This window comes from Tenrec ecaudatus, chromosome 1, assembly GCF_050624435.1.
Source record: "Tenrec ecaudatus isolate mTenEca1 chromosome 1, mTenEca1.hap1, whole genome shotgun sequence".
NCBI lineage: Eukaryota > Metazoa > Chordata > Mammalia > Afrosoricida > Tenrecidae > Tenrec > Tenrec ecaudatus.
In genome coordinates, this window is record NC_134530.1 from 199,800,313 (window position 1) to 199,817,769 (window position 17,457).

Sequence of the window (17,457 nt, forward strand, 5' to 3'; positions counted from 1 at the left end):
TTTATGAATTAATGTATTTTGCATATGTACACTATGTTTAGAGCTCTATAAACAGTAGCTTTGCTTCCTAGACCTTTCCTTTCCTTTCACCGGCTTCCTGCCCCGCCGTCACGCTCACCCTTCTTCTGCCTCTTCGTAATATCTCTTAGCTACATAGCTGTTGCTCCAACACCCCCAGTATCTCTCTGCCCTCCTCGGTGTTGATTTTAATTCCCTAATTGTTCCCCTGTCCACAAACTTTTTGAAGCCCCTGAATAAGTATCACTTAAATAAGAAAGTATTTTATTAAGTTGATCTCTTTTGAATTACGATTGTGGTTTCGCAACTTTAATTGACAAAAAAAGTAAAAAAGGGTTGTAAGCATAGACATAAGCTGATAATGAATTAAGTTATTTCTTAGAGTATGGATATGTTTTTGGGAAAAAGTCTAAGGTCCAGTTTTTTTTTCTTAAATCATTTATTCTCCTGCACTTTAAAATTTTATTTTTTAGGATTTTGGCCCCCAGCAGTACTCATCAAGATGTTGAGATGCTCTATAACTTTCTAATCAAGACTGAGGTAAGAGAAATATTTTTAAGTGTTTGCTTCATTTCTAAGACAATCACGTTTTAATATAAATAAGCAGTAGGAGTTCTGAAACGTAATAAAATGTTACTTAAATAAAGTTCTTTGATTCCATAAAGTTTGCCAAGAAAAGCATGCAGTAGTGCTGTATTGCAAGGCAGTTTCGCCTGCGGAGTGCTTGTCATTGACAGTCTTGACAGTGGCATCCCGACAGGCATTTCTTCCCGTGTGATCACTGCAGGATGTTTAAACCTCCCTGGTCCTCCAGTACTAAGTACCAGGAGCTTCCCTGCTCACTGTGACAACTGAAAATGTCCTACTCCTCCCCCCAGCCCTCAGGCCCAAGTGGCCCCTGGGGAGGAAGAAGGAGCTCGGCTGGAGAACCCTTGACTGCTGGAAAGGAGAGCTGTAATTCTGTTTTCTCCATAACAGCAGCTTGCATGTGGGAAGTGAGTTTGGTTTCCTTTGGGTATGGCAGCAGATAGACCCTGGAGTTAGAGCTGTCATGAGGCTCCAGTGCATTTAAAAATTGGCCTGTATGCTTTCTTCATCCCTACAGACTAAGGAAAGTTTTCTATTGGTTTTTGATTTCCATTTGCCTATGTGTTCTGTATGCTCCTATTTTGATTGTTTATTTTGCAAAGCTCCAAATGAACAAATGAGTTCCTATTTGTGGGCAGTGCAAACTTGCCCACCTCTATCAACCTGAGAGTTGGTGGTTCCAACCCAGAGGTGGATTGGAAGAATGACATCAGCAATCGGTTTTTACAAAGTTTGTAACCAGAAAACCCTATGGAGCAATTCTACTCTGTAATGTGGAGTTGCTATGAGTCTGAAGCAATGGGTTTGATTAAATGGAGGAGTTTGGTATGTTTAGGTATACCATTTATTATGAAATCAGTGCTCTTTAAATACATTTTCTCTACTTGTTTCGTTTTTTTGCTTTTCTTTTTAAAAAATCATTTTATTGGGGGCTCATACAATTCTTTATCACAATCCATACATAAATCCACTGCCAAGCACATTTATACTTTTGTTGCCCTCATCATTCCCAAACATTTGCTCTCCACGTAAGCCGCTCAAAACATTCACTTTCCACTTGAGCCCTTGGTGTCAGCTCCTCATTTTCCCCCTCCCAGCCCGCTCCCCCTTTCCCATGAGCCCTTTATAATTTATAAATTATTTTGTCATATCTTACACTGTCTGACGTCTCCCTCACCTACTTTTCTGTTGTCTCTACTTTTATTCCTGGTTAGCTCTTCATTAACTTTTATATATAAGAAATTTTCCATTATGAAGGTAGTGATTAAGTTTGATTTTAAGTCAAACTGCCTGTGTTCAGATACTATGTTAACTCTATATGATTTAGAAAGACTATTTAACATTCGTTGACTTAATGTGGGAGATCCAAAAATAGATGAATCATGAAGACTGTGATTTGTAAACACTAAATGAATTAATGTATTTAAAGTACTCCACGTACTACACGACCCAAAGTAAATGACCAGAAAATATTACTCATTCTTAAGCAAAAAATATTCTTAGTATTCATAGTGAATTAATATAATTACTGTTAACATAACTGTTTGCCCATAGTTGTATTAATATTAATTCACTATAATAGAATTCAATATGCGGAGCATAGAATAGTGTTTCTGTGTGCCTTACAAAATAAACCTTGCCACTTTATAAGAAGATTTCCTTTTTGAGATGATTGGTATATTTATTTCAACATACTTTCTGAATGAAACTGAACATTATGTCTAATAATAAAAGTATATTTGTGGAAACAATACGACAATTTTAAAGTCACATCCTGGAAAATCTAGGACATGTGTCTGTTTGGGTTTGATGCTTCACGCTATTAGGAGAAACTAGCAAACTTACCATTTATGACAATATGTGTGTCCATTTCCCAGGTTTTAAAATCATTTCTTTTTGCAGAATTTTCCTTCTACACCTTTTAGTAATTTGAGTTAATTGTTTCATGTCATGAAAGTGGTAAGATAATCTGAGAACTTCAGTTATTTTTATATGCAACCTAAATATTCTATTGTTGAATTTTCAAGAATGGAAAAATAGGTTAATGGAAACATTTCTGATATTCAGTACTCATTGTAAATAGTAGAACTATATAATCACAACTCTAACTGTTTACTAACGAAGTCATCTTTTGGCTGTTTAGGTGCTAAAATTGTGCACTAAAGCATAGAGATGGCATGTGGCAGGAGGATGTAGAATGTCCTCCTAGGCTCACTAAGTGCACTGCTAACTGAACGCTCAGAAGTTCAGGCCCAGCAGCCTCACCACAGGACCAACCTGTGGCAGCCTGCTCCCATAAAGCACAGTCTTGAGAACCTTACAGGACAGCTGTACCAGGTCCTGTAGGCTCCCTGTGAGTCAGAATGAAAAATTTGAAATGGCATAATCAAAATGAATGAATATGATGAAACAAGATCTTTTGGTGTAGAGCCTATGATGTGTCATGAATTTGTACTGTACTTTCCCTTTATTAGTAATAAAGGAAACAAGTTATCTACTCTTTCCTGGAGACAATCATGTTTCTATCCAAGTTTCTGAGATAAACAGATCCATGTATGTAGATGATTGCTTTAAAACTAAAAATACACTAGATTATTTTTATATTTTCAAATTTATGACATGTATGCTCATGCAGTATACTTAAGAATTTATTAATTTGATAGTGATTTTTTAAACTATGTTTTAGGAAATAAATTTTATTTTAATTTTTAAGATCTAATGAGTTATTTTATTTTTATAGCATACTTAAACAGTTGATTGAGGACAAGCTGTCCCCATCATTCTCTGACTTAACATCTTGCATGTGTTGACATTTGATGACCTTAGGTTGAAAACATCTTAAGTCACGATCTATGAGATGATAATGAAACTACCAAAAACCCTTTGAAATTATATGTGGCAGGATAACGTATAATTTAAATACCTTCATAGGGTGATATAGGGAGCTGGTGGTGCACGATTAGGTGTGTAGCTGCTAATCAATACGTTGCTGGGTTCAGTCCTAGCCAGCAGTGCCGCTTTGTCACAGAAGGAAGGTCTCTGCCTCACAATTGGCTTCAAAGTACCCAGTAACAACTGTGCTCACTCCACTCTTGGTTTAATATTGTTTTACATAACTGTATTTTGTTTGTTTCAGTTAAATCAAAGTGTCATATTTACTGCCCGAGAACTTTATGACTGTGTTTCACAGAATGAATATCGGTAAGTCCTACTTTATATGCAACTATTGTAATAAATATTGGATTAGCTGCTGATGTAGTTTTTTATTTGATTTCTTTTCTATTTTAAATATATGTGCTTATTTAGCTATACACTATAGTAAGACATTTTTATCATTCAATTCTCAATAGAATCTTATTTATATTTTTATTTCTTTAATACATGATTTTTAAAAATACATGATTATTTACATTTTCTAAAAATGTATGAGATTTTTGTTTCCCTTTCATGTTCTTTTTAAACATAATTGAACTTGCTTTGAGGTATAAATGTGTGTGTGTGTATATATATATATAACCAAGTCTTAATTTGTTTGTATCAGTTTTATAGCCAATAATCGATGAATGTGTATTTTCCAGTTGTGTGCAGAGATTTCATATGTATCAAATCAAATTTATAGTTGAAGTCATCTGTATTCGTGATGACTTTTAAAATCTACTTTACTTACTGTATCCATTAGGAGCCCTGGTGGCATAGTGTGTTATGCATTGGTCTGCTAACCACAAGGTCAGCAGTTTGAAACCACCAGGCAGTCGGTGGGAGAAAGATGAGACTTTCTGCTTCTCTATATTTCTATATTTCTTTTGATAACTAATCTGTATAGGTTTTTTCCCCCTTTGGTAAATTGAACATTTTATCGTTTTCTCTAGTAATACTTTTTGCTTTAAAGTTAACTTTATCTGATACTGAGATAGACTTGCCAACTCTCCTGTGCTATATAACTGTGGTCATATTTCAGGTTTACTTCTTTTAAAGATATATGCCTGGAATTTTTTAACATTTTTATTTCAACAAAAGACAGTAAGTTTTAGCTGATGGTGCCCGGCTATCAAAAGATACAGCATCTGGGGTCTTAAAGGCTTTAAGATAAACAAGTGGCCATCTAGTTCAGAAGCAAGATGCACACCAGCCTGTGTGATCACGTGGTTCCGAAGGGATCAGTTATCAGGCATCAAAGAACAAAAAATCATATCATTGGGTGCACACCTCCATGATAGGATCGCTGAGGACAAACAGGTGCATAAGCAAATGTGGCGAAGAAAGCTGATGGTGTCCGGCTATCAAAAGAGAGAGTGTCTGGGGTCTTAAAGGCTTGAAGGTAAACAAGTGGCCATCTAGCTCAGAAGCAACAAAGCCCACGTGGAAGAAGCACACCAGCCTGTGCGATCACGAGATGTTGAAGGTATCAGGTATAAGGCATCATCAGAACAAAATATCTTAACCATAGTGAATGAAGGGGGAAGTGCATAGTGGAGACCCAAAGCCCATTTGTCTGCCACTGGAGAGCCGTTTGTAGAGGGGTCTAGGGGAGGATATGAGTCAGTCAGGGTACGATGTAGCACTGATGAAGAATACAGCTTTCCTCTAGTTCCTAAATTCTTCCTCCACCCACCCATCCCCTATCATGATCCAAATTTTACTTTGCAAGTCTGGATAGAGCAGAGCATGTACGCTGCTGCAGATAGGAGCTGGAGGCACAGGAAATCCAGGGCGGATGATACCTCCAGGACCAGGGGTGTGAGGGGCGATACTGGGAGGGTAGAGGGTGAGTGGGTTGGAAAGAGAGAACCGATTACAAGGATCTACATGTGACCTCCTCCCTGGGGGACAAACAACAGAAAAGGGGGTGAAGGGAGATGTCGGACAGTGCGAGATATGGCAAAATAATAATTTATAAATCATCAAGGGCTCATGAGGGGAGGGATGGGAAAAAAAAGAGGACCCGATGCAAAGGGCTTAAGTGGAGAGCAAGTGCTTTGAAAATGATGAGGGTAATGAACAGATGTGTATTACACAATTGATGTATGTATGGGTTGTGATAAGAGTTTAATGCGCCCCTATTAAAACGTTTTTTTTAAGACAGTAATTTTTGTGCTATTTAAAAAGATAAAGCTTAAAAAAAGACCAAAATATATATTTTTTCTTACATTGTCCGTTTCCTGGGAAACCAAGGGAAGAGTAACTGATGCATCAGAAGAGTGCAGTAAAAGAGCGATAAAAAGAACCCACTATTGCACTCTATTTAATAATATTAATTTCAGAAAGTGTTGCTTCATTTAGAATTATTTGGAGACTGATGATATGTTTCTAAAAATATTAATCATGTATGATCAGTCAAAGTAGTTGAAATGGTTCTCTTTTGTGGAAACTAACAATATATAGCGACATTAATCAGCATTATCAGTATTAATTATTCAGCAATCATAGTGGCACTTTGCTGACTGACAGATTTCTCCTTGTCATCTTTCCTAACTTTTGCTGTGTTTACCTTGCAAATTTGCTTATGTGGCTGTAAAATTTTGTGAGCAACTAGTTAGAACGTTAACTACCAAGGTGCTTCTATTGATAAAACTCTAGCCAGATAAATTACTTTCATGCTATCAAACCACTAGATTGAGAATGACTCAGATTAAAATATAGTTTATTGCGAACATTTGAAGCCAACAAGCACAAGCAATGTACTGAGTTAGAAACCCCACAATCTGTGTTTCAACAAAGTGTCACAGCCCACTAGAGCCTGAGAGCCACTGTGTTAATGTAATAACACAACTCACCAAAAAAGCCTTGGTAGGGCGGGGGACCAAAAACCCAATTTACACATTGTAATGCTATGTAATGTGCCATAAATTTGACCTCGTTAATTTGTGGTAGCTAGATAATTGTATGAAGTAAATTTAGTACTTTTCAACATTGAGGTAAGATTCACATAAAATTACCTATTATTAAATTCAGTGGTATTCAGTATGTTCAATGTATGGTATTATCACCACCTCTTATCTTATTCTAAAATTTTCTCATCATCTAAAAGGAAAGCCTGTATCCATTAGTAGCCCTTCCCCATCCTTCTTTACTCTGAACTCCTGGCATCCTGCTTTCTGTTCTTATGAATTTACCTGCTGTGTACATTTCACTACCATATATACTTGTGTGTAAGCCAAGTTTATCAGCACATTTTTTTAGGTAGCTTTTGTGGTAAAATTAGGTGCCTCGGCTGATATTCGGGTCACCTCATTCTTGAATACATACAGTAAATGGAATTATTTGATCTTGGTGTATGGCTTCTTTATGTAGTATGTTGAGTTCATCTATTGGCATTTTTTTTCTGAAATGTCATGAGATTAAATAGTATTATTTATCAAAAAGCGTTTCTTAAAATGAAAATGATTGTATTAGAAGGTTCTGAATAAAGTAGGAGATACATGTGGAACAGAATTTAAAATCATACAAGAGACCAGGCTTACTGGTTGGATAAAAACTAGTGGGACGCACAAGAGTGTGTCTCTCAGTCACGCTTGAGGTCAGGAACTAACTGTGTTGGTCTAATCTGCCATTTAAAATCAGAAGGGAAGCATTTTCCTGAGGACAGCGCTCAGTTTAAGAAAGGAGGAGGGGTGATGAGAACAGAACGCACAGGGCAGAAGTAGGGATGTGATGATAGATTGAGGACATTGCAGCGGAGGAGTTAAAGCAAAGTGTATATGAATTGTTGAATGTCAGACTGACTGTACTCCTCTATAAACCTTCACCTAATTCAATAATAATAATTATTCATAGAATTGAGTTGAAGGAGAAACCTCTAGGTCCATTTTAAGAACCGTTTCTAGTAACTTCCTTGTGTTCAGCTTTCTGGCGCCCTCAGCTTTTCTTTGACGTGTTGTGTTACTTAGATTTCATGTTGACCACCCGTCACGTTTCGTTGTTTTACAGATAATCCTTTAATGCTGCTGTCAGCCTTGAGATAAAAGGAATACCTATTTGTTTTATAGCTTTTTATTATGAGTGGAGAGAAAATTGGTTTTCCCTTTAATAATTCATACTACCTTGTTTTGTGGCACCCATTGCCGTCTCACAATGTGACAGCATTCTTCCCTTCTCCCTGTCCTTCCTGTTTCCTCTCCGCCCTCTGCCACAGCCCTTCCTGCCTTTCTCAGGTGTATCCTGCTGTACTTTTGATTTTTTTTTAACCTAAGCACCAGCAGTAGTTTATTTACAATAAAATCCACCAATTAAAATTTTAACTTCATAGACACAGTTGTGTAAACATCACTCAAAACATGACTTTAAAGATCAACAATCTGTGGTAGTTACACTAATTTCATATCAACTTGAAGGTACAGAAGTGTAGGGGTGGAGTCTGGCCTGTCAGTCAGGTCACAGCCTGATGGTACTCGTCCTGGCAACCTCCCTTGTCTCTGTCTTCACCTTCTTGTGGGCGAGCTGTGTTGAAAGCTGCCACAGCCCTGTGATGCTTCCACCATCACTGGATCACAAAGACGGTTCACCCACTGGCTGTGATCTTCCTGCATTTTGTATCATTGCATGTGGATGCATGATCTTATATTGGTTGATTTTGCAAAAGAGTTCAGACCTTGCTGGTGTTACTATATGCCATGTCAGTATGTTTACTGTATGGCTGAGTGTTGAGTTCTGGGCTTGAAGGGGAGTGTCTAAGGATCATAGTCTTAGGGCTTCTACCCATCTTTATTCCACCAAGAAGACTGTTTTTTGTTTTGGGGTTGGTTTTTTTTTTTTTCAGTTCTACATTTTTCTCACACCCTATCAAGGACTTACTGTAGTGCTCCCTTTTGGAGCAGTTGATTGTGGCAGCCAGGCACTATCTAGTTCTTCTCTCATTGTCATGGATAGTGGGGTTTGCTTGGTTTGCATTGACCCTTTGGAATAATGGTTTCCCAGAATATTTGAATCGTAGTTCTGAATGTGGAGAGACCATTATATGCTCCTTAAATGGCCATTTATTCTTTTTTTAAAAGTCTGCATCTTCAAATTATCTCACTGTCCAAAAAGTAGAGCATTCTTATGAAAAAAAATTAAGTCAGAGCAGTATAAAGGGAAGATACAATTACTATTAATTTGGGTGGAGAATTTTTTTTAACATTCTCACACCAAAAATATACCAAACCAGACACGTAAAACCTAAAATAACAGCATATAGACTTCACAGACACAGTTTCGAGCCATGCTGCCCTGGCCCCGTTGTTGAGTGTAGTTCAGGGGAAGGCCCTTGTTGATGCCACTCTCGCTGTTCAGGCTGTGCTGCCCCTCATGGCGAATAGCAGTGAGTTTGGAAAGACAAGAAGGGCCACAGACCAGGTGTTTTACACGTCAGGACACTAAAAAAAAAGGAGCAGCAAATCCCCCTATTCCAGCAGTCGTGACAGGCTCACATTCTTTTATAGATGTCAAGTTTCCTTAGAGTCAGAGCATTGAACTGAGTTAAATTGGTCAGTCATGAAAAGACAAATACTCTGTCAAACCAATATTCTGCATATTCAAGAAAATGTTTACGTACAGAAAGAAACCATCCTGGCGGTTGCCAGAGATTGGAGGGGGTGAGAGAGAAAACCATTAACTGGGTAGTAGACACTTGATTACTTTGGTAAAGGGCAAGAAGACACAGCATGGGGGAGGCCGCACAGGAGAGCCCAGGCAAGGGAAGGAGGACACGGACATGGAGGAACCACGCAGACAGCCCTCCAATAGCTGTCACAGCAGACAGTGTACACGTGGCTCCCCAGGCAGTGAAGTAAGCTAGCCAGAAAGAGGAGGGCAGATGGGAGCACACTCATGCATATACTTGGAATTGGCAGCAAATGATCCTACACAAAAGGGGGCTTCAAAGAGTAATTGAAAAAATGGAATTCAAAACTAGTAAATTTCCCATCAACTTTTTGAAGTCTCCCTGTATATTTGGACAAGCTGCAGATGTACCCATAAATATAAGAGAGTGAGTGGGGTCCATAGTCATAAAAGCCTCTCAGCCATAGCCAAACTACTCCCAAGAATGAGTAACTAGGCTTCAAGTCTAGGGGCCATGGACTTGGGGACATCTAGGCCAACTAGCAGAGCACAGGCCACAAAGGCAAATGTTCTACTTTGATGAGGAGTGACTGAGATCTTCAAAGCATGCAACCTCTTGGTCTCTTTCCATTTGGGGGCACAGAGGAGCGAAGAAAACCAAGGACTTAAGGAAACAATTAGAATAAAGGACAATGAACCACAGCCTCCAGAAGAACCAGACAGTGCTCAGCCATCACCACTAACCTCTCTGACCAGGAGGCACAGTCGCAGGTGCCAGATTGAGTTCTAAAATTTACAACAAAATCCAGATTGATAAAAAATGACCAGATTCATTGGCCTGAAGGAGATTGTGGCCCTTAGATACCTTTGAACTTAAAGCCGAGGCTACTCCTGGGTATCTTCTTTCACCCACGTACAAGTCAGGCTTAGGAAGTGACCAATAACCCCAAGAGGAACGTGCTCCTCAGAACCCACCTAGGACCCCGAGGACAGCACTTGCTTAGAGTTAGGAAGGTAGAGAGAGGGCCAGGTGAGCCCCAAGTGAAAATAGGGAGAATGTTGCCACAATCAATGTTGTTCAACTCTCTGTATGTAAATTGCTGAATCAGAAAATAAGCAGCTTTCTAACTATACCCTAACCCATAAGTGAAACAATAAAAGGGAAACCACCTTCTATTTAAAGAACTCTAACTTTAAAATGTGCTGGAAGTATCCATGACGTTGAGCTTGTCCCATTCAGTCCTTTGACGGCCCAGCAGGGCTGTGCATGCAGAGGCCGGCCGAGCAGCAGGACAGGAAGTTGCATGGTGTCCTTGCCCGTGGTCATGGACACTCGCTGGGTTTGCAGTGCACCAGACAGCTGTCTGTCACTTCATTAGTTTTCCTTCTGTGTTGAGGACGGCCAGTTCTGCCCTGGACTGGAGGTGCCGTCAGGTCGGCTGACCCACAGCAACCCTGTGCCAAACGGCACGCCCCCGCCTGTCCTCCGCCCCGTCCTCACACTTGTTGCTCTGCGTGAGCCCGTGTTTGCAGCCCGGTGTCCGTCCATCTCCCTGAGGGCCTTCCCCTCTCGCTGCCCCTCTACCAACAGGATATCCTTCTCGGGTAACTATGAAATCATCAGTTCTCACGATAGGTTAATTGATTGCCTAGGGAGTGTGATTTATAACTTTCACGTGAGGGTATAAATAGCACATAACTTATTTTTGAATGAACAAGTGGCTATCATTTTGCAAAAACCTCACCAGAAAGAGGAGCACGATGAGAGATATAAAAAGACTTTTATCAGATGGGTCAAGGCTAGAGAGTGCATGTATGTTCATTCAAGCCGATGGTAGAGTCAGGTAGACGGTTATAACAGGCCCCAGATAAAGGAAGAACTTCCCAGCAATTAGAATACTAAGAAATGTAGAAGTTATGAGTGCCTGTCAGCAAGTGGCCTGAGCCCAAGTGCAAGACTGGCAGGCAGAGCTGGGCAGCTGGCCCCATTCCAATACTCTGGCTGTCCTGCGTTCAACAGGGGACTTGCTATTGTTGTTGTTAGGTGCTGCCCAATTAGTTTGCCTGCATAGTGAGCCTCCAGACAGTGGGATGTCACACTTCTGGTCCTGCACCTGTGTCAGTCTGTTTTGTAGAGAGAGGGTCATTGTCTTTTCCCCTAACCTTCTAGTTGACCAAGCCTGATGCCCTTTCCTGGGGACTGGTGGGAGATGCAGTCTCGCTGCCCTTGCTTGTGTGGTGCACCTAGGCAGTTCTTCCCAAGCCCTAGGCAGCCTTTCTTCTCTGCTCCTGGCAGGTGAGGGAGAGTAAATACCGTGGCATGGCGGGTGCACCTTTGCACTCAGACTGGCATCTTTGCTCATTAACATTTGAAGGAAGTTTGCTGCAGTAGGCTTGCCCAAGGTAATGTCATTTGATTTCCTGAGGGCTGCTTCTGTGAGCATTGATTGCAAACCCAAGTAAAATGAAATCCTTGAAAACGTGGGTATTTTCTCGTACAGTTCAGGCCGCATGTTCGCTATAGGAAGGCCTGATAAGACTTTGCCATAGGTTGGATTGTGAAGCAGGATTAGCATACTTAGACATTGCTCCCTCCTCTACTCCTGGTTTGTGGTTATCAATGAATGTTAACTTAGCCCAGCTCACCGCCCTACCTTTTTATAGCTTGGTAATTAGGTAAAGGTTTATATTTTTATAATTATAATTAGGTAAATGTTTATATTTAGATCATAGTTTTGTATTCATGCACCCCATTAATTACATTTATACATATCAACATGTTCTAATTCAACCTACCTGTTGCAATCCCCTTTTATTCCATTTTTGCCATTTTCTATTTCCATTCCTCCCTCTTTCCTAACTCTCAGCCTTGGCCTGTGGTATACACTACCTTCCTGAACTCAAATGGTCGCTTATTCTAACGTGAAGACGAATTCAGATCCAGATCTGAATAGCAGGGGCCAAGGTCTTTGGGTTTCTATGCCTCCATCCAACCAGTAAGTGTGGGCTCCTTTATAATTTGCAGTTCAGCCAGTAACCTTTTTAATGCACTGAGTGAAGTTCTGTCGACTTCTCATTCCTTCTTGAATATATGTTCCTGTCAGGAAGCATCTTTTCTTCATATCTCTTGAGTCACACCTCTTCTTTAACTCCCAAAGTCAGATAAAGACACTATCTATAAGAGCATCTTAACATCAGCCCATCTCCTCCTGGGAGAACCCTCCGAGAGTAAACGGAAATGGTCCAACCCAGCGCACCATGCCAAGGTCTATTTTTAAGTTTTGCTGGTCAGCATCAGGTCTGCCAAGGGATTCCTTTATTCCTGAATTCTAAAACTGACACTGAGATCCTCGACACAGATCTATGCAAGTAAGTGCTTTCCCTCCCATGTTGGTTTATCTGTGAAGAAACTATTCTTGTTGGTATTTTTATTCCTCACATATCAAATGATGCATTTAAAATCAGTTACTCTCTTGTTTTAAGATTTATTTGATCAACCCTCTTACAATTATTTGACTTTTCTTTTTTAACCACAGAGAAAAATTGACCATTGGATGCCGCCAGCTGGTCGAGCTGGAATACACCATGCAGCAGTGCCATGCATCTGTCTTCATGAAGGCCCAAAACCAGGGATGGTGTGAAGAGAGATCTGCTCAACTGTAGGCCCTTACATGTTCATCGTAAAGGAACTGAATTTGTCTCCAAAAAGAACACATTAGCCAAATCCAAGTGAATGGTGACCAAAAATGTATCTTTGGTACAAAAATGTGATAGCCTCCTTGAGGTTTTCTTTTTTTGCAGGGGGGGAGTGGAGGGGGGGGAGGAAGAATAGGAGAAAACAAAAAAGCCACCTACATTAATTGTGGGATCAGTTGTAGATCAAACGCCTCGGAATTGACAATCCCTCTCGCCCTCTATTCTCTGTGTCGAGCTGGCGTCCTTGAAGGGGCAAGCAGAGCCAGCTTTCTCAAGGACTCGGGGCGGAAGCCAGCCGTGCATCTGAAGACGACCCGGGCCAGTGTTAGCATCTCTCTCAGCTCGAGCGAGCCCCAAACTCAAGGGATTAGGACATGACTATATTTGCCATGTTCCACAACTAGAATCTTAACCGTGAGCTGGTTTGTTTGTTTGTTTTTGGTGGGGTGGGGGAGGCAAATTGTTTTCCATATAACCTGGTAGAAACTGTGTGCCCCACCCCACCTCCACCACCAAGTAGACTTGATTTCTCCTGTAGTTTGTTACACCTTCCCTGTCTCTGGACCTGTCATTATTCAGGGCATTTCTAACTGGGAGATAGGGTTTAAGACCCCCAAGGTCGAGGTTCCCTTTAAAATGTGAAGCCACATGTATTCGTGGGATTAGGCAGTAGTGACTGATGTCTGTTTGCTCCTGATTAAAACCAAGTGCTTGATTGACTTACTGAGTTACAGTAGAAGCCATTAGAATATTATACTTTTGTTAATACATTAGATGAAACCCAACTGGTGTTTAGTAATATTATGTTTTTGTTAACAATTTAGATTAAATCCAAGTTGGCATTCTCTTGTAAACATTCGTTCATTTATATATTTTTTAAAAAGTAATAAATAACTTATTTTCAATAAGCTTTTTTTTTCATTTAAATTTCAAATTGTGCTTTTGAAGTGAACAAAGTAAGAATATAAACGTGGCCCTTTCTAGTAAATGTGTACCTGTGGTTAGAATGCTCACTGAACTCTATGCTGGACAAGTTAGGGAGCCACGGCTGCCACCTCCACACGTGGACTCAAATCCAAGGAGAGGAGCTTCTGAGTGAAAGACACAGCTGGGAGAGGAGCCCTGCTTGCTCTCTGCCTGTGGCTGCTTCCCCGAGGAGCCACCAAAGCACCCACTACCACCCCCAGAGAACCCGCATCCCTCAGCGGCTTCGGCTGTTGGGTTTGTTGTGTTTCCCTCTGTGCTCTGCTTTGTCACCTCCTTCCCATACCCCAACCCTTACTTTATGCGCGTTTGTTTTTTCAGTTCTGTCAGCTGGGTTTTTTCGCGTGCTCACATAAGCACATGGGTTTCATTTTAACTTAGTGTGTCTAGCTTTGTGTATTTTATTTCAGCCATTCTTAGTTATGCATACCTGAATACCTGAGCCGCTGTTTCACAGCGAGCCTGCATGGGCTTTCTGGGATGAGATGTGTACAGGGGCAGATGACCTGCCTCTTCCCACAGAGCAGCGAGCTAGCTGTTAGACTTGAACTGCCAGCCTGTGGTTAAGCAGCCAACGCATAACAGCGCCAACATGTTTTTCATTTTAAAGAGAACGTTCAAAAACATTTTCTTAAGATTAGTGGTTCTCAACCTTCCTAATTTTGCGACCCTTTAATACAGTTCCTCATGTTGTGGTGACCTCCCCCTCCCGAACCATAAAATTATTTTCATTGCTACTTCCTAACTGTCCTTTTGTTGCTATCAATCGGGTGACCTGCCCCTGTGAAAGGGTCGTTCGACCCCAGGGTGAGAAAAGTGGTCTTAGCTGTTCTACTCTTTGTCCTGTTCACTTGCCATGTCCGATGTTTGTTTCCCTCTTCCTGTGCTTGCTTTTGAAAACTGCATTTTGCTGTTTTCCATGTCTTTTAATACTCTTCCTCGTGCCATCTTTTCTGACCTTAATTTTTAAATCCGGTTTGTTCTCATCGTCATAGGGTGGAGGATTCCTTTGCCTCTGACTCCCTTGTCTAGCTTCTCCCACTGGACCGACGTTTTCCTAAGGAGCATAAACTTCAGTTGGCAAAATCATTGCTTAGAAGGGAAAATGATCAAATCCTTCGGTGAGGAACTTAAGGTTTTAAAATCTTCATTCTTTATATATAGCTATTTGGGGCAAAAGCTGTCATAAACATGCTCTGAACCAGGGATTAATGGAAAGAGCCACAGTTGACCCCACGAAAAGCACCCTGAGGGCTTGTTCCAGCAGTGATCCGTAGTGCGGTATTTGGCACCAATTCACACAAACCTTTTCCAACTTTTACACGCGCTTGCCCTAACTTAACAGGTAGGTACATTTTCACTACACGGTGAGCCTACACTTGCCACACACGAGTCAAGGGGACACAAATCTGAAGATGTCCTTGATCATCTTAAGGTTGCATTAAGTACACAGGTCTTTCACGTTTGGTCAACAGCAGCCGGTCATGTTTCTATTCCAGCTTCCCGACGACGGGGGCCAGAGGGTTTTTACCTCGTAAGAGGGCATTTGCTAGGAATTAACCAAATACAGCTGCCCTTGAGGTAGTGCTTCCAATCCTTTTGAGTTGGGATAGGATTTACAGGCCAACCTTCCCCTTCGCCCCCCCACAGCTGGTGACCTATTTTTGTCAATAAAAACCATTGCAGTGCACACCTCTAAAGTACACACCAAAGTACACACCAAATGGTTAGAACCGGTGAATGCATTTGAAACGGACTCCCAGAAGCATACTTTTGACACAAGCAGGTTTTGCATGAAAATCTATTCATTAAGGTCATGGTTATTAAATACCCTTTCTGGATCGTGCCCACATGAGACTCTTCTCTAGGAGCCCGAGAGATCGGCTCGAGAATTTGGGTTCCTGAAGGTTTAGGAGCATTCGTTTTACTAAAGCGCGAAGGGAATCTTCTAATTTTGACAGGAATGTTTTGCTTTGATCCAGGTTTGCAAACTGGTGTGACCTAGCTCAAATTTTTTAAAAGTCGTCTTCCAGAACATCTACCTTATGAGGGAGCTTCAAAAAGTTCATAGAGAAATACCATTACCTTTTAATTGCACTTTGTGGAATTTTTATTGCCACCATATTTAAATGCATTTTTGTGATCTTGTATTTCATATGGACCATGGCAGAACCAGTCCTTTAAGAGGATTTGAACAGGCCTGAGCCTGACGCTTTATTTAAATGGGAAATTTCGTAGCAAATTGTAGCTAGTGAGTGGTAGCCTATGAAGTAAATCTGGGGATTTTTATTCATGCTATTCTGGAAGACATCTGTAAAATCCTATCATGCTAACTCCCCTATCCTTCCCAAAATCTGTACAGTGCGTGTTCTGAACTGTAACTGCTGCTCATCTTCGCAGATCATTCCTGTACATGAGCTTTACGTGATCGGACTGGCACATTAGGGAAATTTAAATGACGAGAAATCAAGGTATCTTTCTTGGCAACTTGTTCTTAAGAAAAAAGAAAAATTCTTCCTCCTGAATAATTTCCCATTGTTACTTATCAGATTATTTTGCCTACATAACACACACAGCTTTAGTCTTTTAAGGAGCAGTGGGGGAATTCTGACACATTTCTTGTTTTAGGAAGACAATCTTTGAGCAAGACTTCAATTCTGTCCTGCTGAATGATCCATCATGAGAGAATGCTAATGCTTTTGAGCAATGGCTAAGTAGGCACAACTAGGTCAGAAATCAGAACTTTGTTAAAGCAGCCTAATCTTTTAATAAAAAAATAAAACAGCCTTGAGTAGAACCAAACATATTAAAAGGTTTTCTGCTATCCCATGAAATAAAATACTTCATGCACTATTAAAATTAACCAAAGTATTTGTGTTTATAGTAAATGTTCCACAACACACCTCTCCCTCTCCAAAGAAGACAATTACTAAGACACGGATCTGCAGTAGCAGCTGGCCAGAGCACTGCTTACCCTTCATGGCCAACATGCTCATGAAAACTGGCCTGTTCGTAGCTAGTTTAGCATTCCCACGGACTGTTTGAAGTCCCCTTGTACTTGCAGTAAGGATGTCCCTTATAGCTTGAAACATGACAATTTTTTACAGAATCCCATAGGGTGGTAAATGGGACATTACACCAGATCCATGTGATAAAGTCACACTAGCTAAATGGAATCTTGCTAACCCAGATATTGTCCAGAATTTTAGATGGACAGTCAGGAACAGAGCGGTTCTTTGAAACTGACACATGGTGGGAAAAACACCTAATTTCCTTCCTACCCACAGTATCCACTTAACCCCCGCTGGATGATTACACTCCTGTTTTGTCTGTAAGGAGGGGAGAAAAATCACATCTCTGAATGCCAAAGGAAACTACCAAATACCTTACTGGGGCAGTGTGGCTTCCCCCAAATTCTTGAACAAGTTCACAAAAACATTGGTGCAGCAAGGAATTCTTGCAAAGGATCTTTAAAGCATCCGTATGTGCACACCTAAGTTAATGGGACACCAAACCATCCCAACCAATATTAACCCAGTTGAACAGAAAATTGGAAACCAATCAAGGACTTCTACCAGTTACATGTTCATGGTAGAAACAGGCTTAGATGTACTTCTCGTTATGTAAAACATA

At 40.6% G+C, this 17,457-nt stretch overlaps 1 protein-coding gene across 1 annotated transcript in view; it reads left to right on the top strand.

Moving 5' to 3' along the window:
* SWT1 (SWT1 RNA endoribonuclease homolog) overlaps positions 1 to 13,703 on the top strand; it is a 112,852-nt gene extending 99,149 nt beyond the window's left edge. Inside the window, exons 18-20 of the mRNA XM_075528386.1 lie at positions 492 to 558; positions 3,743 to 3,807; positions 12,681 to 13,703. Of these exons, the coding sequence (XP_075384501.1) occupies positions 492 to 558; positions 3,743 to 3,807; positions 12,681 to 12,807 (259 nt within the window). The 3' untranslated portion in view covers positions 12,808 to 13,703. The remainder of the gene's footprint in view (positions 1 to 491; positions 559 to 3,742; positions 3,808 to 12,680) is intronic.
* Positions 13,704 to 17,457: the final 3,754 nt, after the last annotated feature.